Raw genomic sequence first — 26,936 nt, 5'->3', positions numbered from 1 at the left:
CTGTAACACTTAGATATGGCTGTCTTGTCGGACATTTCTCATGCACCTTACAGTCTAGCTGATCCCACAAAAGCTCAATGGGGTTAAGATCCATAACACTCTTTTCCAATTATCTGTTGTCCAATGTCTGTGTTTCCTTGCCTTTTCTTTTTAGTTTTCTGTTTCAAAAGTGGCTTTTTCTTTGCAATTCTTCCCATAAGGCCTGCACCCCTGAGTCTTCTCTTTACTGTTGTACATGAAACTGGTGTTGAGCAGGTAGAATTCAATGAAGCTGTCAGCTGAGGACATGTGAGGCATCTATTTCTCAAACTAGAGACTCTGATGTACTTATCCTCTTGTTTAGTTGCCTTCCACATCTCTTTCTGTCCTTGATAGAGCCAGTTTTCCTTTGTCTTTGAAGTCTGTAGTGTACACCTTTATATGAAATCTTCAGTTTTTTTTTTTTGGCAATTTCAAGCATTGTATAGCCTTCATTCCTCAAAGCAATGATTGATTGACGAGTTTCTAGAGAAAGCTGTTTCTTTTTTTGTTGTTGCCATTTTTGACCTAATATTGACCTTAAGACATGACAGTCTATTGCATACTGTGGCAACTCAAAAACAAACACAAAGACAATGTTAAGCTTCATTTAACGAACCAGATAGCTTTCAGCTGTGTTTGATATAATGGCAAGTGATTTTCTAGTACCAAATTAACAATTTAGCATGATTACTCAAGGATAAGGTGTTGGAGTGATGGCTGCTGGAAATGGGGCCTGTCTAGATTTGATAAAAAAAAAATGACTTTTTTCAAATAGTGATGGTGCTGTTTTTAAATTCAGTTATGTCCTGACTATACTTTGTGATCAGTTGAATGCCACTTTAGTAAATTAAAGTACCAATTTCCTTCTGAAACGACAAAATCTGCACATTATTCCAAATTTTGGCTGCCAGTGTAAATATAAAAAAATGAATATTGAATATATACAGCAATCTAAATATTCTATACTTTGCCTACTACCTCTAATCACAGTGTGCCACTAACAGCAGAATTCTGTTGCACTGTGAACAATCTAGTTAAGTTACTTTTTTTTTTCCCCCAACATATTTTAGCATGACAACTGCATTTACTGTAAATGCAGAAGTGAATCCCTTAAATTTTCATTCCACGTGTGTAGGGAATACATGACTGACTCCCGCAACTGCGATGATTTACAAGTGATCACCATAGTAACGCTTTAGCTTCTCGTGTCTGTGAACAAGAAACATGAATGATCACGTCATTAACAACTAGTTGTTCAGTTTGGTTTTGTACATACTGGGTGGAATTTATGAAAATGCGGTTGTCATTTTTCGGGAGTTAATTCAGTTGTAGAATGCAGGTGTCATTCCAGTATTTTATCGAATAGTGTGTGTACAGAACAGTATTAAGCACTAAAAGGTGAACTGACAACTGAATTTATCTGTAGTGTGTACATGGCCTAATTAAACTTATTCCCCTGGATAGTCCCAGTTCCAGAAACGACACTGCACTCCACCTCTCGATTTCACTGGGTGCCATGATGCACCCCTAGGAGCTTTCACATCACCTCCGATCCTGGGGCTACTCCTGTACCATCACTAACTGAGTGGCATTTTCTGTTTGTGTACAGTTTGTCGCATTTTTTAGTGTATCCTGAAAAAAAGAAGCTTAATTGGATTTTCTGCCTATGTTGACATCCATCCTGCCATTCACAGAGAGGAGTACTGAGCTGTGAGACACTGGAAGTGAGATAGACAGTTGACTCTAACAGAGTTGCTGACCCTGGGGGTGGGTGCTCATGTACAGACTGTTCCACTGTAGCCCTGCTACTTCCTCCTGCAAATAGCAGCTGAGCAGAAAATGGGCTCTGTTCTGTTTGGTGCCTGAGAGGTCTCCATAGAGACCCAAACCACTAGTACACTTCAAATCATGGGATTTTAAATGCTCTGAGAAGGTTATTGACAATCCGGAAAGCTTTTATAATTAAAATTGCATTTCCTAAAGGAAAGTGCTGGCAAGACATCAAAAGTATAGTGTTAAAGTTTTAGGAAAGTTTAGGTTTTAGGCTTTGGTTTTAGGCTTTTTATGTTTGAATAGAGTCTGCACGTGAAGCGGTTCGGGCTAAATTAATTGCCAAAGTTTTATGGTTAGGGGTTTAGAAAAAAAAAATGTTAACCAGAATATCAATACAGTGCATACTTGCAAGCACTGTAATTCCTTATGAGGCTTGTCCTCCTTCATGTTGTCCCATAGGATTTAAAAGGTACGCAAAAAGCAAGAAATTTGATCACGTCAAGGAATTGATGCTTTGTCACCATAAATGATTAAGTTGTCAGTCAACCATCTGAGATGCACTATGTTGTTTGATATCCACCTAGAGATACAGTGTATCCAGCTCTGTCTCTGGGCTGGTATAGGCAAAGCTGAGCATACTGGAGTAATTGGCTCTGGAAGCAGGCGAGAGGTCAGGAGTTTCCAGCAGCAACCGAGGGAGCTCCCGCTGTGGTTGTTAAAAGCCAGCTGCGGTGTGTGGATGTATATGGGTGTCTGCGTGCATCCTGTGATCTCACCTTGCACACTGACTCACCAGTGTTGTCATCCACCCTCACCGTAGAGTCTTGTCCTCAGGGGCTGGTAAAGCACAGGCAGGGTGGGATGCGACTCGTCTCAACGTGATTACAGACACATACAACACACTCTTCAACTCTAGTTGTCATATTAACACACTCTGCTACATTACATTTACATGAAACTACGAATAAATATGTCAAGGACACATACAGTATTGCATTTTTTCCTGTTGGATAATGTATAATTTTTTAATTACCTGAAAGAGGCGTTACACTATTCAGCCATAACAACAAAATGAAAAGGCATTTGCAATGCATTCCAAGGTAATTGTGTAATTTTTCTGCCTCTAGCAACACCAAATGGAAAAATAATGAGTGTTTTTTAACACTCCCCCTGTCTGTCATTGGTTGATCCATATTTTTCAGAGTACACATCTCTTGACTCAGTATGACCAAATATGACCAACAGCACATTGTCTTAAGATAAATTCATGTGCATGCGTAACCCACGCGAGCTTACCTTAAAACCCTCGACAGAGTGATCTAAGATCTGAGCTCTGCCCATTAAAGCTGAGCTCCACATACTGTATATAAGGCTCTTGGTTAAGAATGCAGGCACAGAGAACTAGTAGGAGGAAGAGAAGGGATGAAGAGCAAGCTCACCAGGACTCATGATGCAAGACAGACACTCGCTTTGCCATCATGCGAGCAGAGAGCAGGGACTCCTACTCACACCGTCAGCTCAGTAACATCCCAATTTTAGGCAGAGTTGGATTAGAGTGCTCGGCTAAAAAGCTTTCTGCAATTTATGCGATGCATAATCCATGAATTTGGATTACAAACGAGCTAAGTGTTTGTGTTTCTGGTCGTGGAATGCTATCTATAGCTCATTGTGTTGAAGCACATTTTTGCTGTTTGATGGCTTTTTGTCTCATTCAGTCTAGATAAACAAACAAACAAACAGAAACCAAGATGAATTTTGCTGAAATCTGTGTGCATTAAGTGGAAAATCTGTATTGTTGAATCACTGCTTAGACAGTAAGTTTTGTCTGAATGGATTCAACACTTTTATTGCTTTTCTCTGAATTCCGTCAGTTATAATGTAAGTCAAGGTTTGCATCATGAACTGTTGTAGTTAATTTCACATGAAAATGTTCAACTCTCTCTGAATCTAAACAGACTATGGTTTTTGCTGCTGTACCTTTAATATATGTGTAAATGAGCTCTGTTTTCATTGGCTAACTTTTGTAATGTCATTTTTTTTTATTTATTTTTTTTAGGATGGCTCAATTTGCCATATTCTAAATTGAGTTGATATGTAAATGTTGGCAGTCACATGTTAATATGCTCATGGATATGACTTTTTTAGCAGTTTAATTTAAATGGTTTTGGTGGACTGGGGAGGGGGCCTGGCAATGGGAAAGTTCAAATATGTCTACTTAGTATTTTACATTTTTTTATGTCAAAATAGCAAGTTGGAAATCCCGTTTTCCATGTTATGCACTTTTAAACGGATAGTTCAACACTCTTTTCTTGCAACTAAAGTGGATGGTGACCATTGCTTTCAAGCTTTAAAGTGAGAAAAAATAAAATAAAAACAAAAATCAATAAAAAATACCATAAAAATATTCTATATCACTTAAGATTTGAGAACTACCTATCGAGGCATGATTTTCAGTGAATAACGATATACATTAAGTCTGTTTCTGACCTAAATCTATCATATAGCTTCTGAAGTCTTGGAATATAGAACGCAAGTTTAATGGCCTACTTTTATTATGCATTTTTGTCTTTGTTGGAGCTTGACAGCCTCTGGTTCCCAACCACTGCCATTGTATGGAAAAGACAGCAAAAGAATTCTATTAAACATCTCCTTTTTGTGCTTGAATGAAAAAATTTCAGTTGACGTGGGTGAGTAGATAACAGAGTTTTCATATTCAGATTTTAACATATACAGTATATTAAGTGTTAAGTTTTAACAATTATATTGAGCTGGACACAGGACTGACCATCCTTTAATAAAAGAGCAGCTTTTTATCACAGTAGCAAAAACCAGAGGAAGCTGATCTTCCTGCCTAACACTGAACAGACTCATAGAAGTGAGCTTATGCTGGCATTTGATCTCCCCTGCAGGCATATTTTCCATCTGTATACTGATACCCTGCAGTGTGTTGAATGAACACAGAGTAAAATGGTTTTGTGCTACTGTACATGGTAAAGCCATGAGTCTATGAAAGCAGTTTGCACCAAAAATACAAACTGCATGACTTTTGTAATGGGGTGGGAGGAAGTAATGGCTTGCTCACCTCAGCACAAATGGAAAGGCATAAACGGAACAGCAAGACTTTGACATTTCAACAAAAAGAATCAGCAAAGCAATCAAAGTCTGCCAAGATAAACAATGCCTTTTCCCTACCCCCGTCCCCAAAGGAAATACCAAGCATTACAGATGATTATAAAAAGAACCTCCTCACTTTCTTCAGCCATGCAAAGGGGGGTGTTCCACATCTCTGGTTGTTTTTGGAAACATGCCAGCATCTCTTCCACTTCTGTCTTGCACTTCCATTGCACTCTTTTCTTCTCTATCTCTTTGTCTGCCCTGCTTCTGCATGGGTTAGCAACCTTCTAACACCTCACAAACAGTTGTTTATTTATTAATAAGGAGCAGCACTTGTGTGTAGAGTGTTCATGTGGGCACTTCAATGGAAGAATGTGTTTGGACACTGACCTGAGTGATTGCTTTGGTTATGTGAGGTCCTCAATCGTTCATCGATCACGCAGCACCCTTTGCGAGTTTCCAGCGGTCGTCTCCACACACATTGTAATACACAGCTCCTAGAGGTGCTAAAATATGCAAAGTATTAGTGCAAGAACCAGAACACAGAACCTTTTGTATATATTGAATCAAGCTATTCTTACCCATTTTCGTTTTACCAGCAGACTTACTCACCTTGATGTTGTTAAACCCAAATGGCTATCTTTCTTACGAAAATGAATGAAAAAGATGCTGTCAAGCTCCAAAAATAGCATATCCATATCATGTGCACTATATTCCAAGCCATATGAAAGCTTTGTGTGAGGTAAAGACTGAAATAGGCTTTAAGTCATTATTCACTTATAATCGTACCCACTGCCAAAGCTCTCATATCTCATTCACGCTTCAGCATATTCAGTTGTGATGTGACACAATCAGTTACCACACACACAACAACTAATGCTGTTGAGCATCATTGACCAGTTGACACAAATGAGAATTGAGAGCTACAGCAAATGGGAAGCTTTTTGGCCAAAAAAAAAAAAAAAAGATTTCAGTCTGTAAAAGAAGATATTTCGGGCCTGTTCCTCACACAAATCTATCATATGAATTCTGCTAAACTTTTCCCTTTGTTTCACATAAAATTAAAAGTCATACAGGTTTGGAATGACATGAGTAAATTATGATTTTGGTTGAACTATTGCTTTAATGATGAGCTGGAGAGAGACACAGATTGAAAATCTGGGGATGAAATCTGTTTCATTAGTGATATTTCTTGTTTAAAAATGCTCTGCTCTTTTTTTTTTTTTTTTTTTTTGCCCATCTTTCTTGGCATTGATCCAGAGTTTAAAGACAGATTCTTTTGAACAGTTCAGCCGCACTGTGAACAAATGCCTCAGTGGATTATCCATTATGGACTTGCGGAAAGAAAAGGTATTAAATGTAAATTTCCATTACAATTGTTTATGAGGATTTGAAAGCTAGAGTTCATTGACCATGTTTTGAAAAGTAACTTCCATCTATTATTATTTTCTGAATAATTAAAGCCAGCAGGGTATTTCAGACATAATTTTACTTTAAGACCTTGTGGAAATGGTGGAAGGGTTTTGAAAGGTTACATAAGTATTCAGGCTTGTTCCTAGGAAACCAAGAGAGAGGCCATCAGCAGCTAATCAGTTCGTTTGATTGGTCATGCGATACTGAGTCAAAAACTGCACTTTCATACATACATTCCCACATTTCATACTGCTGACAAAATCTGTATGTCTGGTGAAAAGTTAATGGGTCAGAAACCCCTCAGCTATTATACATGCCAAACATTATTTATTGCCCATTTATAATGAGCACATTCTGAATTTTATACAGTACTGTGCAAAAGTTTTAGGTACTTAAGATGTTTCACAAAAACATTTGTCTTAAGATGGTTATTTATATCTTCAGCTTTAGTGTGTCAATAGGAAAAATTCATTTTAGACTCCCAAACATTACTTTTGCAAATAGAAAATATTAGAATAAAAGAACAGGACGCTCTGCAAGAGATGGAATTGCCCCCACAGAGCCCCCCCACTGAACATCGAGTCAGTCTGGGATTACATGAAGAGACAGAAGCAATTGAGACAGCCGAAATAGATAGAAGAACTGTGGTGAATTCTCCAAGAAGCTTGGAACATCCTATCTGCCAACAACCAAGAAAAACTGTGTCCATGTGTACCTAGGAGAATTGGGGCTGTTTTAAAGGCAAAGGTGGCCAAATATTTTTATGTTTGTATGAGGTTAACTGATAAATGAAAACTATTTATGGCATTATTTTTGAAGACATCCTCACTATGCAGAATTTTTCACAGTACTGTATATGCAAATAAAACACAGTTGAGTTGGACAGAAATGTTTTAAAGACATTAAACTGTACACTAAATCATGTGAAGTTACTTTGAACAAAGCAAGTAATTTTGGTATGGTTTGGTATGGGATGGTATGGAATGGTAAGGTATGGTAAGATCTGGCAGGTATGGCTTGATTTGCAATGAAATACATATCAAACCCCTTAGAAAATACTTTTGCAGTACGATAGTATAATGATGGTATGAGGTGGTATTACCATTGTACATTGATATATATACCATGGTCATGAATGATTACAATTTTCATATACCATGGTATTTATATGGTACTCCAAGGTACTTCAAAGCATATCATGAAAAATGTGATAGTATGATAGTTTTGGTACCTTTTTTGTTAGTGAGAACAAAAAGAAACTGTTTTCTTAGGTCCAGGCCAAAGCAACATGTACAGGTCAGTGGTAGTGAAAGGAGCCTCATACATTGGGAATTTAAGCTGCATATGAATTGGTACCCTAATACTAAGTAGGCTTTTGTCATGATAGCTTGTGGAGACACCAGTTTTGAATATCAAAAATGATTTGGATGGAGCAGAGAGACCCAAGACACCATACCAGATTTGTGTGTTCATTATTATCAGAGGGAAATGCCAAATATCACATTTGAGACCTAAATTAGGAACCCATCAGATTGTCATTTATGTGTGGCACAGACCTCTTTTTATTCAGCCTGCAGAAAATTTGCATATTTATAGGAATTTTAGCGTAAAGGTGCGCCATTAGTTCGGTCGTCAGTTCCTCGCACGTTTTGTGTCAACACATTCTGCTCTCTGTGTTAGCAAACTGGAAATGAAACCAGATTGAAAATGAATTTTGCAAGTGCAAGTTTGTTTACAGTGGGGCATAACAAAAGGATTTGCTGCAGCCTTTGCATGTTTACACTCCTATTGATTAAACTCTTCATGCTTGTCATCAGGGATCTGCACCACAATGCTGAACCAGACCTCAGTAATGTTTGTAGATTCAGTTCATCCTGTTCACCAATTACATGACAAAGAGAAAGTGTTAAAGGATAGTGACAGAAATGAAAGTGATATGATATCACAAGCCAGAAATATCAGAGAAACCTGCCATTTATGTTGGCAAGTCATTTCCTGATTTTAAAATGATGAAATCAAAGACTATATTTTTTACTTTGATGCTTTCGCCTATGATGCTAAACCACAGTCCGAAAGCGTCTGATACACTTTTGTTGGCTCCAATGGGACAATTTGTTCTCATACCTCTGTTTTTCTGTGCTGTCCTGTGAGGACTCTCTTTAACATTGTCTAGGACATATTGGGAATAAGCAAAGCGCCATCAGCACTGTTCCAGTTCTCACCCCCGTCTCTTCTCTGAAGGTGCCTGGAGGTGAGGACGTGAGGTCAGTAGTCCGTGTAAGGAACACCAAGCCAAAGAGTGTAACCAACTCCTTAGCAGCTCTTTTTGTTTAGCCTGCTTCCCTATAATTTGGGCTTAATATTTCATGTGATTTTGTGCTGCATTTTATATCCCATTTTGTTCTCACCAGAGCAAATGCACATCAATAATCAGGGTAGGGAGGGTTACTTTTGAAATGTATTCCACTACAGATTACAGAATACATGCTGTAAAATGTAATTTGTAACATATTCCATTAGATTACTCAATGTCAGTAACATATTCTAAATACTTTGGATTACTTCTTCAGCACTGGTAGATTTTTTCACTTGTTTTGACTATAAAAACTCTGCCAGTACAGTAAGACAAAATACACGTTAAAAATACATTCTCTGAAAAACGTAAATATCTTATGCAGTGTTGTTTCTAAAGCAAGATAAATCAAATTGATCTTGTTTTAAGGATTTTTAGATATTTGTACAGGAAAATAATACAACATTTATTATCAAGAATATGATTTTTTTTTGCCCTTATATCATAGGTCTTACTAGAAAAAAAATACATTATGATCCAACATGGATTTTCTTGATAAAAAAAATATGATTGTTCTGTAACGATAAAGACAATGTATTTACATGCATTTTATTAGTATGCAGGGTACCTTTAAACGCTGACCATCTAATTTGCATATGCGTGTGCTATGTAATTAGAGAGTTACTACTCAGTCTGTGTCAGATCTGCTCTCCCTGACCTTTATTATAATTTTATGTTTTGTGATGCTAATGGTTTGTTAATTTTCTCATGTATAAGAAGAGCGTGCAGCCTGTGTATCTGCCATTAAATGTGTGGAATACAGACTTTTGCTGTTTGGCACCTTGATTTGTCGGACTAAACCATTTATCTCCAGGGAAAAGCGTTACAGTGCCTGGTAACTTGTGCATGTAAAATGGCTAGAAATAGCATTTTAGCTTAGCGTAAAGCTGACAATTTACACAGGGTTTATTTCTGTTTCTACTTCTGCTCCATACTTACTTCAAACTTACTTCTCTGTCTGCTCGTATGAATGTAACACATCATAAGAAAGTGTTTCACCGCTGTTCAAATGCTCTTTGGATCACATCATTTATATGTATAAATGTTTTCCATCTGAAAGGACTAAATATTAAATGAAACAATTGACAATAAAATGCAAAATAATCTCTTCAGTAATCAAAATACTTTTTGAATGTAACTGTATTCTAATTACCAATTATTTAAATTGTTACTGTAGTGGAATACAGTTACTTATATTTTGTATTTTAAATACGTATTCCCGTTATATGTATTTCGTTACTCCCCAACACTGTCAATAACGGAAGTGCTTTGTGGTAGCAGTGAGATAGAGAGTGGTAAATAATAAATTTCACCAACATAGACTATCTTTGATCCCAGTTCTGTGCTGGAGTTGTGAAGACTTTTGAAGGGAAATAAGTCATAAGATATCAAAGAAGATATCAGTTTTTCAGTACCACATTTATGGTTGGCAAAATGAATCCTCAAAATCAGACTTAATATTATATATTAATATCATATTATATACAATGGGGACCAAAAGTCTGAGACCACTAGTAAAAATGCTTATATATTTCTTTTTTTTCTTTTCTTTTTTTATTACAAATTACATTCAGCATAACAATTTCAGTGAAAAGTTTAGCTGAAAAAATGACATTAATTTCTCAGAATTTCTTAGTGTTTTGTATGTCTCTCTTGTACTTTAGTGTCAGCACACACTCGAGCTGGCGTGTACTTATCAAGTTTGTGCAAAACCTGTTGATTAATGTAATCCCTGTATGATTTGAGAACGTCTCAAAGAGCATCTTGTGTGCTTCAGTGGATACAAAGAAATCTGACCTTTTGCATAGAAGCTTATTTGATTAGTGACCTAGAAATATTGCAGGATCTTAAGTTTTTCGTATTAATTTGACGTCATAATGTTTATTCCCAGGTTTTGAATCCCAGATATTCAGTGTGGGCCCCAATGTATGTATACTCTCAAAAAGGATCAAAAGTAGTCAAATTAGACTCTCCATTGCAAGCCCTTTGTTTTACTATTTAATAATAAAGTAATAATCAAAATATTTTACACTTTTTTCTTTTTTTTTTTCTTATTCAAATCTTAATTGTGGCTGCTGAATGTTGTGAAACAGATTTACATTTCTGTTACCATGTGTAGATACACATGTTATGTATTGTACAGTATTTGTTTTAGTATGTTGCAAGTAGATATTTAGCATTTTATCGCTTTCCTGCAACCTGGAGCTCATGGATCGGCCCTTGCAGGGTTTGAATAAAGAACCTTTTGGTTATCAGCCTACCTCATTAACAACTACACCACAACATCCCAGCTTAGTGTTGCAGCAGCACAAAAGTTTGTTGGAACATCTCCGCTGGTGGAAACCCTGCCACTTCCATATCTGGGACAAAAGAGGCATTTTCCATCATTTCACAACCCTGTTATTCTTGTGTGGTAGGGCAGCAGATGGGCTCTGACCTGGATCTGCGATCTTCGGACATGAAGGTTACCCATCCGTATTTGTGCAGATGCCAGAGCATCTAGTCAGCGCCCACTGCTCTGATCCCTCACGACACTCAACCACCACAGTACTGTTTACATTCTATGAATAGAATTGAATGTTTGATTAAGCCCAGCATTCAAGAGAGGATGTGGAGAAAACTGACAGAGGCCAGTAGCTGCAGTGTAAAGTGGAAGCTGGACCCTGGGTATGGAAAACTGTAGGTTACTTTTTATATGACACAATTGATATGCAACATGTTATGCCTAGTGAAAATACAACAAAGCACACCTTTGGGGATTGTTAGTCATGGTTGAAACAATATGCAGTTTGTTCTTTGGTGTTTTCCATTGTTAGTGGGGTGGGTAAAAATATAGATTTTACGATGCATCATAATCTTCATTTGAACGATCTTGATATCGTTTTTTAAATCCCAAGATGGATCTTTTACTCTGTCCACAACCCTCCACTACAATGCAAGGAAATCACTCGTATTTTGCAACCAAATTCCACGCTATGCGGCTAAAAGTATATACATGTACATACACCGATCAGCCACAACATTAAAACCACTTGCCTAATATTGTGTTGGTCCCCCTCGTGCCGCCAGGACAGCGCCAACCCGCATCTCAGAATAGCATTCTGAGATGATATTCTTCTTACCACATTTGTACAGAGTGGTTATCTGAGTTACCGTAGACTTTGTCAGTCCGAACCAGTCCGGCCATTCTCTGTTGACCTCTCTCATCAACAAGGTATTTCTGTCCACAGAACTGCCGCTCACTGGATGTTTTTTGTTTTTGGCACCATTCGGAGTAAATTCTAGAGACTGTTGTTTGTGAAAATCCCAGGAGATCAGCAGTTACAGACATACTCAAACCAGCCCATTTGGCACCAACAATCATCCATGCAATTATTTAATCAGTCAATCGTGTGGCTGCAGTGCAGTGAATAAAATCATGCAGAAGCAGGTCATGAGCTTCAATTAATGTTCACATCAACCATCAGAATGGGGAAAAAAATTGATCTCAGTGATTTGGACTGTGGCATGATTGTTGAAATATACCTATATGAACTGATATTGAATCAAATCAAAATCAGAATCGAATCGAGAGCTTGTGAATCCGAATTGAATCAGGAAATCTGTATTAATACCCAGCCCTAGTCGTTAGTTCCAGACATACAGCACTTATAGATCATATAAGCATCACCTACTGTACGCATCACCTAAATGGCCATCTGTGATATTGGTGCACAGTTTTTGTGTATAAAACACATCCTCTGCAGTTATCCATTAATCTTTCTTTGACATTGAAAAGAAATAAAGTAGCACTTATGGTTTGGGAGACTGGCCACTTACTTTTAGGATCGAATGATGGGATCTAGGCAGCCTTGTGTTGATGCTCCCTGTGTGACTGCATTGTTTGGTTGAGTTAAAGTCAGGCTAACCACTCACCACTGAAATCTCACTGTGCTGTATCTAAAAACTGGCTTTACACATTCACTTATTGCGCTGTCTCTTGGGAGATTAAATAAACTGCCTGCTTAAGACATACTTCAACCTGATAAAGGTGCTTACACCTGTTGGGTCTAATTCTAGCACAAGCATGTACTTCAGAACACTTATTTAATTAGTAAAATGTTATGAGTTCTACATGAAGTCACTGGTGAAATAATCATTTAATTTGTAATTAACATCTGTAACCTTTTGTTCTCATCAGAAATTTGAGGAATGCTCCCTGCATACTAACTCCTTCAGCTCACTCATGTCTTTTGTTAAGGCTAATGTCACATAGGAGACGGGTTTATTTTTCAGAAGACATACTATGTTCACTGCATCGACTGCAGAACCACACAATGGCTCTAGTCTCAAAGCAATAGATGTTGGTGAAGAGATTGTTACACAGTTTGGGCTCTTTGACACGTGGTGTATTTGTACAGTGGTGCGATTTAGCACACTGAAAACCCTAATAAGTTAGCAGAACAAAAATATTTTAGGCAATCAGTTACATCAAATTTTTTAAGTTAATAAACTCCCAAGTTTTTACATTTGTGTACTACACATACATGTTAGTTACTATTAACTTGCAATATTGTGTAAGTTACCTTACACATTTTTATGTCATTTAACTTGAAATTTAACTCTTTGGCTTAAGTTCCATATATCTCAACTTAAATACTTCAAGTAGCTAGTACACGGAGTGCTAGCATACTGAATGCATGCTAATTGGTAGCAACATGCTTTGATTAACATAGCAATTGCTCAAATAGTAAAGCAGTATCTACATAGTTAACTTATACCCTAAGCTAAAGCTCTGCTATTCACACTAATGGTAACCCCTAAAACTCCAACATAACAGAAACGCTTCTAAATAACACAGCAAAACACTTTATATAACACTTAATTTTAACATTTACTCTCCGTTTCGAGTGCCATGCAATGCATACTGGGAAATTCCAGCCCAGTTTCAGTTAAATGTAAGTTCCTGTAAATTCAAAGAGACAAGTTTATTAAACTCAAAACAGTAAAGCAATTCAGGTTACTTGAAAAGTGTCAGTTTCATGAATTCAGAAGAAAGAGAAAGTTCTAAATACTCATCAGGGTTAATTTATTTGAACTGATTTGTATGATTTAATTTTTCCCTACTCAAAAGCGTTAAAGGTGAATAAGGTAATCGTGAATGTTCACAGGCAGCAGTGGTGAAGAGCCGGGGATTCTGTGCCAGATAATTCACTTGAAACACACCTGCTTGCTTTTATTCACTCCACTACCCTCTCCTGGGATTGGCCTTTTCATAAATGCATCCTACAGCTACGTAGTAGAAGTGTAGTCTTACAGAGGGTAAAATAAGTGTTGCCGTGATGCATAATAAAAAGTTGGTTTGATGCTTTGTAATTTAGGAATTATTGCGCTTTTATGTTTATGAAATTGCAGGTGCCCTGTGAAACTGTTAAATAGATCTTTCTTCGATAACTTTACTGCTGTGATTCACTGTTTTGTTTTAATGCACAATACACTGTGCAATTTGTATGTTCATGATTTAAAAAAAAATGGTTTCAACTCGATTTTTAAATTTTTTTCAGAAAATGTGAGTGATGCTTATTGCTTACCTGTGCAAAACCTTTTTTTTTTTTTTTTGTGGATTAGAGTACTCATCTAAAAAACTACTTGATAATGCCCATCCCTAACCACGATGCTAGGGTGTTATGGGTGGTTGCAGGGCATTGCCATGTGGTTGCAAAGGTGTTCTAAGTGGTTGCTATGGCATTACTAGGTGGTTTTTAGGTGTATTACTTGCATAATTTTGAACGTGTTTCTATGCAGTTGCTAGGTGTCCCTGATGATTGCTTTCAGTAGTCGGTACTGATACCAGTGAAATTCTACGGTTCTCGATACCAATTTCGGTACCACAGCATAAATGTGCTAATATGACAATGTGCTATTGAACACACCTGTTTAGCCTATTTAAAAAGTTACATTTCATACATTACTTTTTGTTATTATTATTATTATTATTATTATTATTTTCCAGAACCCCATGTTTTAGAATTTAATTTAATTTCATCATCAAAATGGTGTCTAATCATTTCATTCTTAAAAATTTTAATAAGTGAAAATAAAACTTTTTAACATGTCATTGCATTTTTTTGCCACGCTTTTATTCGACAGCAGTCTTGCTTGTGATATATTGCTTAGTTATTATTATTATTATTTATTATTATTATCATTACAGTGAATATTACATTTAATTATACAGTTGTAATATATTTCTTTCACAATTTCTTCAATTGTAGGGCTCTAGCTTATATTTTGAAATGTGCTTTTATTATGACGTGTATTTTTTGCCAGAAGCTTCACTTTCCGGATAAACAGTTTGCGACATGGAGACTTTTAAGTCATGTCTGAAATCTCATCTCTTTACACTGACCTTTGAGTCTGACAAATGAAATGTAGGACACAGTTTTGGAGTGTTTGTATTTTGTGTTTTATATTACTGGTGTTTGTATATGCTAATTTTTAAATGTTACGTTTTAAATTGTATTACTGTGAAGCACTTTGGTCAACTCTGTTGTTTTAAATGCTTTATAACAGAGGTTTTCAATTGGTGAGGCACGTCTCCCCTGGGGGGCGCCAGAGAGCATGAGAAAAAAACATAACGGTTCACGTCTGTACACATCTGTCCTGCTAGCTTGCGTGTTAAAGTGCATGTTATGCATATGCGTGTTGCAAAATGGATCGCTTTGTAGTGTCTACAATAAAAAAGTCTACAGGAGAGGAGGCAGATTCCGTTCACCTTCACTTACTTATGTGAGTGCAGGTTTTCCGCTTTGACCCTGCTTAAAAGCAAATACCAATCAAGGCTGCAGGTAGAGGACGATTTATGTTTATTCCTTTCTACCGTGCAGCCCCGCATCGATCACCTGTGCGCATCAAAAAGTCGGACTCATTGTTCCCACTGATGTAGGGGCGATGAAAATGAAGAGGCAAAATCAGATTTTTTCTTAATTTTTTTTTTTCTTAACGTAGGCCTATATGGAAGTGATTTTTACGCATTTGATATTGTGACAAAACAGCGCTGTCCATCTTGCTGATGTTGTTTGATGTTTGATGTTGATGTTTTCAAAGTTGAATTGGCTTAAGTAGCCTAAAATCTCCAAAATAGCTCTTATTCAATTGAGATAACGTTAGTAGCCTGTGGCTGTTAATGAACATGTTTCCAGTTTAGTTATTTGACCGTCGAGGGTTATCTGTTCAGTGATCAGAAAATAGAGCTGTCCATCGTGCTGATTTCGTTCTATGTCTGATTTTGTTGGCTCTTTGGTTATTGGGCTGTTGAGAATAATTCGTTTAGTTTTTTGACTGTGGAGGATTCTGTTCAGAAGGCTAATTTTAACAGTTTCCCAATTGCTTGAATGTGGTAAAAATGTGTTGCAAAGTATGTGTTCACAATATGTTTTAAAAAGAAAGACAAACGTGTTTGAAATGTTTTGAAAAAATATAACCTATTTCAAAATGAAACTGAATTTAAAATGGAATGTTGATAGCTTAATAAAAAAGTTTATCTTAATAAAAAAAAAATAATTATATTGACGAAACTCATTTTGAGTGGAACATAGCCTAGAAGCAATACTAATAATAGTATTACTACTACTACTAATAGTAGTAGCCTAGTAGTACCAATAATAATAGCCTAATTAGTGGTTGTGGAGGTGTTGGGGGGGGGGGGGCACGGCTGTCTTCAAATTCTCTAGGGGGAGGCTCACTTTCACCCAATTTGAAAACCCCTGCTTTATAAATAAAGTTGAGTTGAGAGATTAAAGTGCAAATGCTGTGATTTAATAATAAAATTGTGTAGTTTACATGTGCTGCATGGTTCACAGTAGATTAGTGCTCTGCTCTGTCATCTGTGGAGTTTTCAGTGTTTGAGCAGTCGGATTTATATATTCATTTAAAGTACGCATCTCTTCCACACTAAGATTGCAGCCTTCAGCGGTTTAATAAATCACACTAGGACATGTCATGATTTTACTTTGATAAATTGTCTATCTCAGTGTGAGTAACAGAGCATGTGCTCAAAATGAGCATTTTAAAGCAGTCGTGTCAGTCATATTTTGCGCTGGTACCGGATAGAGTTGGTGCTCGTTACTACATACTGCAGACTGCAGAAACACTGGTATTGTTACATCTTTTTTATTTTAGTATCGACTTGGTAGTACTGGTACTTTTGACAACACTATCTCAGTTTATTGTCTATTTTGCTTACATATGAATAAAATTCTCTTTCAGCTAATGCTGTTAATTATACAGGGAACTTATAACCTGATACTATACAAAATAAAAAATTTACCAATATTATTTTATCATTAGTTTATCATAATTTTGGTCACATTTTAGCCTTTGAAAAATGTACAAATATGTTCCATCAATAAATATGATGTCTTGAAATTGCATATATTATATTGCACACACATTTTTTATTGCATGTTTATTGTTTACGTGCATTATTTGTACTATTTACTTATTTACATGACATGTAGAAAAAGTGCTAAATTGGTACTGTCTTTTTATGACTACCGGCTGTTCAGCCAGTGAGTGCAAATTAACGAGAGAGGATGCGCACTTCTTTTTCTTTTTTTGGCGCTTCTTTGATATGTGTGATTAGAATAAATTTTCTTTTTTTTTTTTTTTTTTTGATCAACAACTGACTGAAAAGAACAGAAAGCATATTAAAAGAGACATTATTCTATGACAAACTGATTGCGTGGATCTCATCTTTGGACACACATTAGCCTACACAGACCAAACTTTTACTCTCAACAGGCAGTGAAAAGATCTCGGTGCCTAACTTCGTATAGAGTAAAACATTAATATTGATATTCATTTTAAGCCATACATTTTGTTAGGTCAAAATCCAGTTCTTTTCATGTACCCTCTGGAATCTGCCTACGTACCCCCGTTTGGGAATAGCTGATCTAAAGAACCCATAAAGTAACATTAAAAACCTTTCTTAATCTCCAAAAATGATATAGAAATGTTTTTGGTAAAAAGAGAGTACTTTTCTGAACAGAAGGTGCTGCAAAGAACTATTGAGGATCTTTTGTTTTTATGAGTGTATGGTGGAGGATTTGCCACTCTTGGGGAACTTCGCTTTCTTATTCACTCCTCCTGCTCACATCATCCGTCACTCAGCATGTCGGCAGGTCACTCGTTTACTAGGTGTTTTTTAGGAGTATCAGTAGCATAATTTTGAGTGTGTTTCTATGCAGTTGCTCGGTGTTCCAGATGGTTTCTAAGGCATTGTTTAACCTGTAATATCATACTTTTGCTAAACAAACCCATTATTTGAGGTTATCTGAGTAATGCACTGAAGTTTAATACTCTAGGGTAAGCATTCATTGAAATCCCTAAACCTAAGGATGAGCAATAGTTATAGTGATGCTTACCTTTGCAAGAACCACTAACAAATAAGAGCTTAGCTTTCTCAAACACTCCTCCCACTCACATCAGCTATCACTCAGCATGTCGGCAGATCACTCGTAACAAATTCAGAGGTGATAAGCTGCGAATAGCTTCCCTGGCACCTGTCTCTACAGCGGAGCTCAGGGAATCCCTGAAGTCCACTCACTCATTCTTAATTGATGTCTCTCCAGTCGCCCATGAGGTGTGGGGCTACGGTAGAGCCCCAGTGGCTCTTTGTCCAGTCTGGACTTCCTTTCTATCCGTGACTCCAGCTGCCTGGCTACTCAAGCGTTAGAGGAGTTAATGAGGAACTGGTAACCAGCTGCAGGTTGACAGGAGATAAATGGCTCCATTAGAGTGTCTGGGCTGCAGGGTGGAGTCTGACCCACTGGCCCACCCTGACCCACTGGCTGCACCACAGTAAGCCACTTACAAAGATTATAAAACTAGCAGACCAACCAGGGATACTAGTACACTGAGGTGTCTTCAGTCAAAGTACACTGGCTGGAATGGCCTATATTGCACCATCAGGAGGAGCAGTGTTATGGTAGGTTTATTAAAGATTACAATGTCTTACATTTTCTACCTGTTGTTGAAGATAATCAACAGATACAAAGCAATAATATCTATGTAGTCATAAAATTAGTAATATGCCGATAAATCGACTGATATTTGACCATTTCAGCTTCAGCCATTAACCATGCCAGCTTGGCCAATTAACAGAAGTGCTACTATATAAGTCAATGTAGAAAATTTAAATATAATATATTATACATATTTTTAGTTCATTTTGAGTATCTGTTGTGTAAAAAAGTATGTCTCAGTTGCTTTAATTGAATTGCATTAGCCTATATCACACTTTAACAAAGTTCACAATTAGGGGAAGCGGGAGACGGTGAATCCAACTCAAATGGTATGTTTATTTTAAACTCAAAATCATGCTTTTCAGTGGTAACACTCAAAATCCACTTTTCAGCAGAAACAGTTCAGCACAGTCTCTGGGTGTGTGTGGTAACTCTCTCTCTCCTCACTGGTGTCCGGCTCGCTCATAAAACCCATCTCCACTCTCACTGCAATGACAAACAGCTGTTAGAGACAATCATTGCCAGGTGATGATCCTTACCATTCTCATCTCCTGATCTCACTCTCCATTCACAAGCCGGCGCTAAACCACGCCCCCACCATCAGAAACATGTATACTAGCATTATCTCAACCCCCTGCTCTCTAGTATTTACAGTATATTAATATCGACATGACCATTAAGACATCCACATTTGTCGACAATTGGTAAAACATATTGCTAGAATGAAAAATTACCTAAACTGACTGGTGTAATGTGATATGATGGATTTCCTAGTCACCTATATTTCGAATCCACACAGATGTGAATGTCATACAGCATTGTATTGTATGAACATTCTCCTATATTTTACTCTTTCAAGGACAAAAGATGACTGTTACTTTATATGACATGTCCATGCGTCTTGATGTGTGTGATACATTTGTTTTGCAATCATTCCCTCCTCACTGTACAAACCAAGAAGCGACCCTAATACAACCAAATATTAACAACAAAGTTTTGGTTACTGCCTACTTATTAAATTTGCGTTAAGTAATCATTGTCTCATTCTCAGTGTTTACTTATAATTAATGGAAGAACAGTCCTTTGAGTCATTTTAAAAATGAATTGTCTCTGTTGTTTATACAAGGGTAATTGTCATTGTTCCAGAAATGCCATACGTCTCAGTGATGCATGAGTGTTGGTTTTAATTTTTTCTACTATCATAGCAAGCGCTGAAAAAGTAGAGTCCCAGGAGACACCAAGACAGGACAGTCAAATGCAACTGCCTTCTTTTCGACCAAACTTTGCTTAGTATTTGCATTTGCGTGAGATTATTCGAGAAAAAATTACATATCCTATTATGTTACCTTAGTGGCATTTATGCGAGGCAGCCAGGCATTGGTTTCCGAAGAGGTAAACATGTTAGACAGTGGCTGGAAATAGGCTGGTATCTACGATTGAGCATTAAGTGGCTTTGTTAAATCATTACCATGTGAGTCATCTCTTATTGAGAGTGCTTTCCGTCTTTTTTTTTATTCCAAGTCGACATCAAAGGGAAAATAATGGGAAAATAATGCCTTAATCATCCCGAGAACAGATCAAATAAACCAGACGGGCTCTGAGAGTGTGTGCATGTGCACATGTGTTTGTGCATGAGGGAGGCTGTGCGTGAGCAATGGCAGACTCTGATCAGCCGCCATATGGAGCATTTTCATCATAATCAGATTATGTGATGTGGGGTCTTTCTTTGAAAGGAGCAAAATGTTTACTTCTCCATGAACAACTTATCCAATCTATCACATCCTTCTGCTGCCTGTTACACTTGCACTAGACATAAACAGTGACCCCAAAAGGTATTGGACACTTAAGCCATGCTTAAAAATGTCAGTTCCCCTCATATTCACACAGGTGTCCTAGCAAAGTAACCGAAGGTGTAGTTCATCAAAATAACATAATGGACTTTTTGAATGGGTTTGACATCCAGTTAGTGTCCAAAAACTTTATCTTTATTTTGAACAGTATATCTAATGTTTTATTATTTAAAACTAACAAGTATCTTTTTTATGAAAATTTTTTTTTTTTTTTTTTTTTTTTAAAGTGTTCTTGCTCTTTTTTTTATTTTTATTTTTTTTTATAAATGCTACATTTGATGGTCAGTTTACATGCAAAACCTTTTCTAGCTCACTTTATACATTGATTTTAAAAATTGATTGTCCCTAATTTCCCATGTGATCTGCCATGGGTCCATTACTGACCTGAGGTCATGCTGTTTGTGAGTCTTGCTTCTCCCACCCATCCATTTGTCCATCAGCCTGATACAATCAATACAACACAGTAATTACATGAAATTTCCGTTCTTGCAGAACCTCCTATCAGTCAGCAAGGTGACTATATCACAAGGCCCAGCCTCTTATCGCCATGACATCTGCATTTATTTATTTTTTTCAGTGAAAGTGACTCTTTCCAAGTCGACCACTGTGGCTTCAATCACTTGCCCATCATACCTGGCAGTCAGAAGTGCTTGTCAAGTTAAAGGTTTTGTAGAAGGTCTCTGGATGTCTGTAGACTTCAAGGGCTTTTGACTCCTCATAGGAGCTGTCAGATATGTTTAAGCAGCAGTCTTAAGCAGGGCTACAGGTCAGAAATGGCAATAACTTGCTGCTTCAGTAGAGCAGCCTTTCTTGAAGGTTCTGACATGCTCGATAGCCATTTAAAAGGATGGGAGTTAAATTCTGATGTGGCAATGATAGGATGGAGATGGACAGTGTCACTGGTAGATCAGAAGGTGCTGGGAAATGTGATAGACTAGGGCAATGCGATCATAGCCTTTCATGTGAGTTCAGAGTCCCGCATTGATTTGTATGTAACATCAGGGATGGGAAGAGTTAAAAGCCACAGGGCAGTTTGGCTTGATCAATATGAAGCCACATGGCTGCGCACATATCCAGGCAGGAGAGATGTGATTTACATGAGAATGAGAAAGTGTAATAAATAGTAAGAAAATAACAGAGAATCTTCAATGCAGCAATAATATCTCATAATATAGTTTAATCATGATTTTCTTGTTTCATGTTGGTTGATCAGTGTTGTTCTGCGTATGAGTGGTTTTGCTTTGTTTATGTGTGTCTGTTAAGTGTTTTTGGTGAAAGACATTTATTAGTTAGCCATTCGTAGGTTGATACTCCTGAAAAGTGTGCTTTGTCTTAGCATCACAACCAACACAACACTGGCTCAACCAATGTCATGAGTTTGGGTTGGGACTATCTGTTTGACTGACCAATAGCAGGTATAAATGTTTAGGAAACCTGTTTGAAAACAGATATTATAATATACACTTCAATAAGTAATGCATTATCACACCACATGGCATGAAGTACAATTAAAAAATGAGGGCTGGATACAGGTCCCCGTGCTCAGTGAAGATTATGCTGATTTGTGCCCATTCATATTCATCAAAGCAGAAACAATCTAATCTGCTCGATTAAAGCAGAAGTGATTTAGCAAAAATGTCTGGTTAGAAATAAATGTGCAGGAAATTACTTGCAGAGTGTTGGTAGTTCAAGGCTTTTTGCTTTCTTTTAAACAGTCATAAAGGAAGTGGTGCATTATATCGGTTATGACTTGATGGGCAGATGAAGTGTTGCTTGATGACATTGATTGCTTAGCTGAAGCTCAGCCGAGTGTGAGTGAATGTGTTTGTGGATTACTCACATCTGCACTGCTCATCTAGCCCAGAATGTTTGGTAATAACTCAGCACTGCTGTCTATACAGAGAACTGAATTTAAAAGCTACCCCCCTGTTATTTATTTGACGACACAGCTTGCTGGAAATCCTTAAGCATGCTTTGACATGTATGTTCTCTTTGTAAAACGATTAGCCTAAGCACGCTCACGCCATTGAGCCAGAAATAATGCTTTAGTGTGAAAGGGATAGATCAACCAAAAATTGAAATTCTGTCATCATTTTATCATCCTCGTGTTGTTCCAAACATAAATGACATTCTTTCTTCAATTGAAAACAAAAAGAGTTGTTAAGGACTGACAGCCTTTTCAGTTGGAAATTCACTTTCACCATTCACTTTTTGTGTGGGAAAAAAGATACAATGAAAGTGAATGGTGACTAAGGCTAACATGCTTCCTAAATTTTTGTGTGTGTGTTCCATGGAAGAAAGTGTTAGATTGTGTTGTTTACCAGGAGATGGTGTAAATGATGACAGAATTTTAATTTCTGGGTGAACTATCCCTTTAAAAAATTAATGTTTGTTTGATGTTATTAACCAAATTGCTTAAAATTAAAATGATTTTCCACTCAAAATGTATTACCTTTTGTTTTTTTCTTCTCTTGTTACTTACGGCATACGGTAATCACAAGAAATGTGATTATACATTCACTACATTGTCAAAAGTACTGTATGTGGAGACCCCCTTCTAAAGTTTAGCTCTTGCAGCAATTTCAGAGAAGACAAATCTTAAAGGAATACTTCACCCAAAAATTTAAATTTAAATTCTCTCATCATTTACTCACCCTTATGCCATCCCAGATATGTATAACTTCTTTAATCTGCTGAACTCAGATGAAGAGTTTTAGAATATTTTTTTCAACTTTTTTTTGGTCCGAGCAATGCAAGTGAATGGGTGCCAAAATTTTGAAGCTCTAAAGATCACAGAAGTCAGCATAAAAGTAATCCAGTGGTTAAATCAATGTCTTCAGAAGCTATATGATTGGTGTAGGTGAGAAACTGATACATTTTATTTTTTATTTTTTTACTATAAATTCTCCAACCTGCTCAGTCAATGTCCACTTTAACGTTCAGTTTCACATTCCTCTCCTTGTGTTTTTGGTGATTCACATTCTTAATGCATATGGCCCCCTACTGGGAAAATAATTTCTAGCAAAAAATTTACTGTTTTATCTGCTTCTCACCCACACCTATCATATCACTTCTGAAGGTATTAATTAAAACACTGGAGTCGTATGGATTACTTTTATGATGGCTATATGTGCTTTTTGTTGCATAAAGATTTTTGCATCCGTTCACTTTCAATGTAGGGACCTACAGAGCTGAAATATTCTTCTAAAAATCATAATTTGTGGTCTGCAAAAGAAAGAAAGTCATACAAATCTGGGATGGCATGGGGGTGAGTAATTGATGAGAGAATTGATGAGAGAACTATCTCTTTAATGCCACTGCATACAATGACATTTGAGAGAATTTTGTACTTTCAACTTTGAAACTGTTTAGGAGCGCACTTATCTGTGTGGAGCTGTTATGGCAGAAAAGGGAGGGATTAAAACCTATGGTTTTGAAATTAAATGCTCAAAGAGCACATAAGATTGTTCTGTTTGGGTGTCCACATACTTTTGGCCTTAGCATGGCATATTTGTTTTTGAGTGGAATTTCTCTTCTCTCTATGCTGCTTTTGCTATACTAAAATTGCTTGCCACTAACCCGTAGCTGTCCGCTGCACAGGTGACTGACCAGCTTCTGTGGGATTTGATGTCACCTTTAGATTGGTTCAACTGAAGATGGAAACACTGGAGTCCGAGCTGACATGTCCAATCTGCCTGGAATTGTTTGAGGATCCCCTCCTGCTGCCCTGTGCCCACAGCCTGTGCTTCAACTGCGCTCACCGCATCTTGGTCTCGCACTGCTCCAGCACCAAGCCCCTCGAGTCCATCTCCGCCTTCCAGTGCCCTACCTGCCGCTACGTCATCACGCTGAATCAGCGTGGCCTTGAGGGCTTAAAGCGCAATGTGACACTGCAAAACATCATTGACCGCTTCCAGAAGGCCTCCATCAGCGGATCCAACTCACCCAACGAGAGTCGCCGGCTGCGGCCTTACAGTGCCACGCTCAGTGGGAGTGCGCGGGGCAGCCCCGCCAGTAGCGCCATGTCGCTAGAGCGAGTTGGCTGCCAGTTCTGTGATCAGGAGCCACCAAGGGAGGCAGTGAAGACCTGCGTGACATGTGAGGTGTCGTACTGTGACCGCTGCCTGCGGGCGACGCACCCCAATAAGAAGCCCTTCACCAGCCATCGTCTGGTGGAGCCGGTGGCAGACGCTCACTTACGTGGGCTGGCCTGCCTGGAGCATGAGAATGAGAAGGTGAACATGTACTGCGTGGTAGACGACCAGCTAATCTGTGCTCTCTGCAAGCTGGTGGGACGACACCGTGAGCATCAGGTCACATCACTTAGTGAGCGCTTCGACAAGCTTAAGGTGAGTCCAAAATTTTGAGTCAAGATTTTCTTTAAGACCCCATTAAATTGTTTGACGATTGCAGTTTTCTTTCCTGTTTTGACATTTCCTATTGAAACAGGAAGTTTAGATGGGATTTTTTAAAATTGCCATTAGGCTTTAGTTACGTCACAGCGTGGGACATTCTCATTCTAGAGAGCATTTAAATGGATAAATCTATGTTGTGTAAGATGAGTCATAAATATATTTGGTCCATTTTCCTAGAAAGAAAATACTTTTTTTGTAGTAAATTTTACTTTTTTTTTTTATCTGCTAGGTAAGGTAAATTGTGTTAAGTTTTAGGAGTACATTAGCATATAGATGGCTTCAAAGCTAAAACACATGGACAAAAAGCCATTGGGTCTTAAAACAATTATTGATTAAAACTATCTGTTATTGGTATTATTGTCTAAGGCGTTCAATTTAGCACTTTGTTATTTGGAAAAACCCTTCGCAGAATGAACAATAAAAAGGTTTCAACTCTTTTTGACCACGACTTGCTCCATTTCTACCAATGTTCAGTGAAATACAAATTCAAATCCAAATGTCTTTGATATTTGCTGTGTTCATTGCTTTACTGTCAATGTGAACTCTTTCATAAAATCTTTGCTTTCTTAGAGATGATCTATTGTAAACCCTTATTTATGCATAACATTGTTTTGTTTTTGTTTTTGTTTTTTTAAGGCATACAAATTTCATTTCATGAGAATCAAACTAACCTCATTTTGTGCAATATTTGTTACCCTTCATCTTGAAGCTTTTCGTGCATAGTAGTAACCAGTACTGCCCAGCTGTTCCATTGAGCTATAGACATTATCATTTTAGATGAGTCTGCTGTCCCTAAAGCCATTCTCTGTTCAGCATTGAGACGCAATGCTGACCTACTACAAAGAAGCTGATTGCTGAATCAGGGCTAAAATATCGAAGCTCACACTGGCTCATTTGAACCAAAGAGCTCCCAACCTAAGCAAAGCTGAGAATACTCAAACCCACCCTCACAGACACACATCAGTATAATCATTCACAGCTGCAGAAGGCTTAACAACAGCCTGAATCTATATAGGTTGTGCCCAGTTAACTGTCATGTTGTTCCACACCTGTATGACTTTCTTTCTTCTAGGGAACAACAATGGAGATGTTTCATTATATTGAAGAAAAAAAAAAGTGCAATGGCAATGAATGGTGACTGAGGTTAACATTCTGCCTAACATCTCCTTTGATTTTGAAACAACATGAGTTTTAGTAAACATTGAGTGAATTCTCATTTCTGGGTGAAATATCCCTTTAAGGCCGCTAGCAGTAATGTGTGAGTTGAGTTCTCATGGGATGGATTTGTTAATATAAGCCTACACAGATGCCTTTACACCATCATAATCTTGCTCTCGTGAATAGGCAGCCATTGACTTCTGCATCAGCATTAGAATAGCAGGCATCGAAGGCACATGTGATCACCCTGTGATCTTGTATCCCCGCTGACCTCTTTGTTCACACCAGCTCACACAAAGGAAATTCCGATCATTGACACTGGGCCCATCTGGTTTTTGAGAAAATGGATGCAGCTCTGCTCAAACAGCCTCGATTGTGCTAGATAAAGTTCATTGTGTGTTGCAGAAAGTCGATACCTGAGAAAGGTGCTCCTCTTTTGTCCCAAGGTCTCCTTGCAGGGAAGCTGCCATTATGGAAAGGTTACAGCATTCAGATCGACGTTTAATTTTCTCTTTGTATACCAGTGGACTGAGAGGATTACCTTGGTTTTGAATTACTCTGGAATGCTCTCTCTATAATTACCACTTGTGCTGAAGAATCTTGTTGTACACTATACACACTGTACCTGTGATAGTCTTGTCTCGTTCTAGATGCCCTATATTCTTTAAAAGTAGTTTCTGTGAGTATCCTAAGATGCTATAGCTGTGTCTCAAATGACACACTATAAACTGCACTTACACTATATACAATGTACTCAGTCATCTAGTATATGAATGAAAGGGTAGCATTGCCTCAAATGTAACACTAACGCCTTTGTACTACACTGAAGCATTAA

The 26,936-nt window shown here is 37.6% G+C and overlaps 1 protein-coding gene across 8 annotated transcripts in view; it reads left to right on the top strand.

Annotated features, from left to right (window-relative positions):
• The window catches only part of LOC127418379 (probable E3 ubiquitin-protein ligase MID2), a 163,053-nt gene that overhangs the window by 82,760 nt on the left and 53,357 nt on the right, over positions 1 to 26,936 (top strand). For 5 of the 8 annotated variants that reach the window (XM_051659020.1, XM_051659019.1, XM_051659014.1 and 2 more), the window contains exon 2: positions 24,169 to 24,877. In XM_051659020.1, coding sequence (XP_051514980.1) covers positions 24,185 to 24,877 — 693 coding nt within the window. In that variant the 5' untranslated portion in view covers positions 24,169 to 24,184. Of the gene's footprint in view, positions 1 to 8,462; positions 8,586 to 24,128; positions 24,878 to 26,936 lie in introns of those variants that run through there. The other 3 variants (XM_051659018.1, XM_051659017.1, XM_051659022.1) reach the window with 2 other exon arrangements.

The sequence above is a fragment of the Myxocyprinus asiaticus genome, chromosome 27, assembly GCF_019703515.2.
Source record: "Myxocyprinus asiaticus isolate MX2 ecotype Aquarium Trade chromosome 27, UBuf_Myxa_2, whole genome shotgun sequence".
In the NCBI taxonomy this organism is placed as follows: Eukaryota; Metazoa; Chordata; class Actinopteri; order Cypriniformes; family Catostomidae; genus Myxocyprinus; species Myxocyprinus asiaticus.
This window is presented reverse-complemented; position numbering and strand designations above follow the sequence as displayed.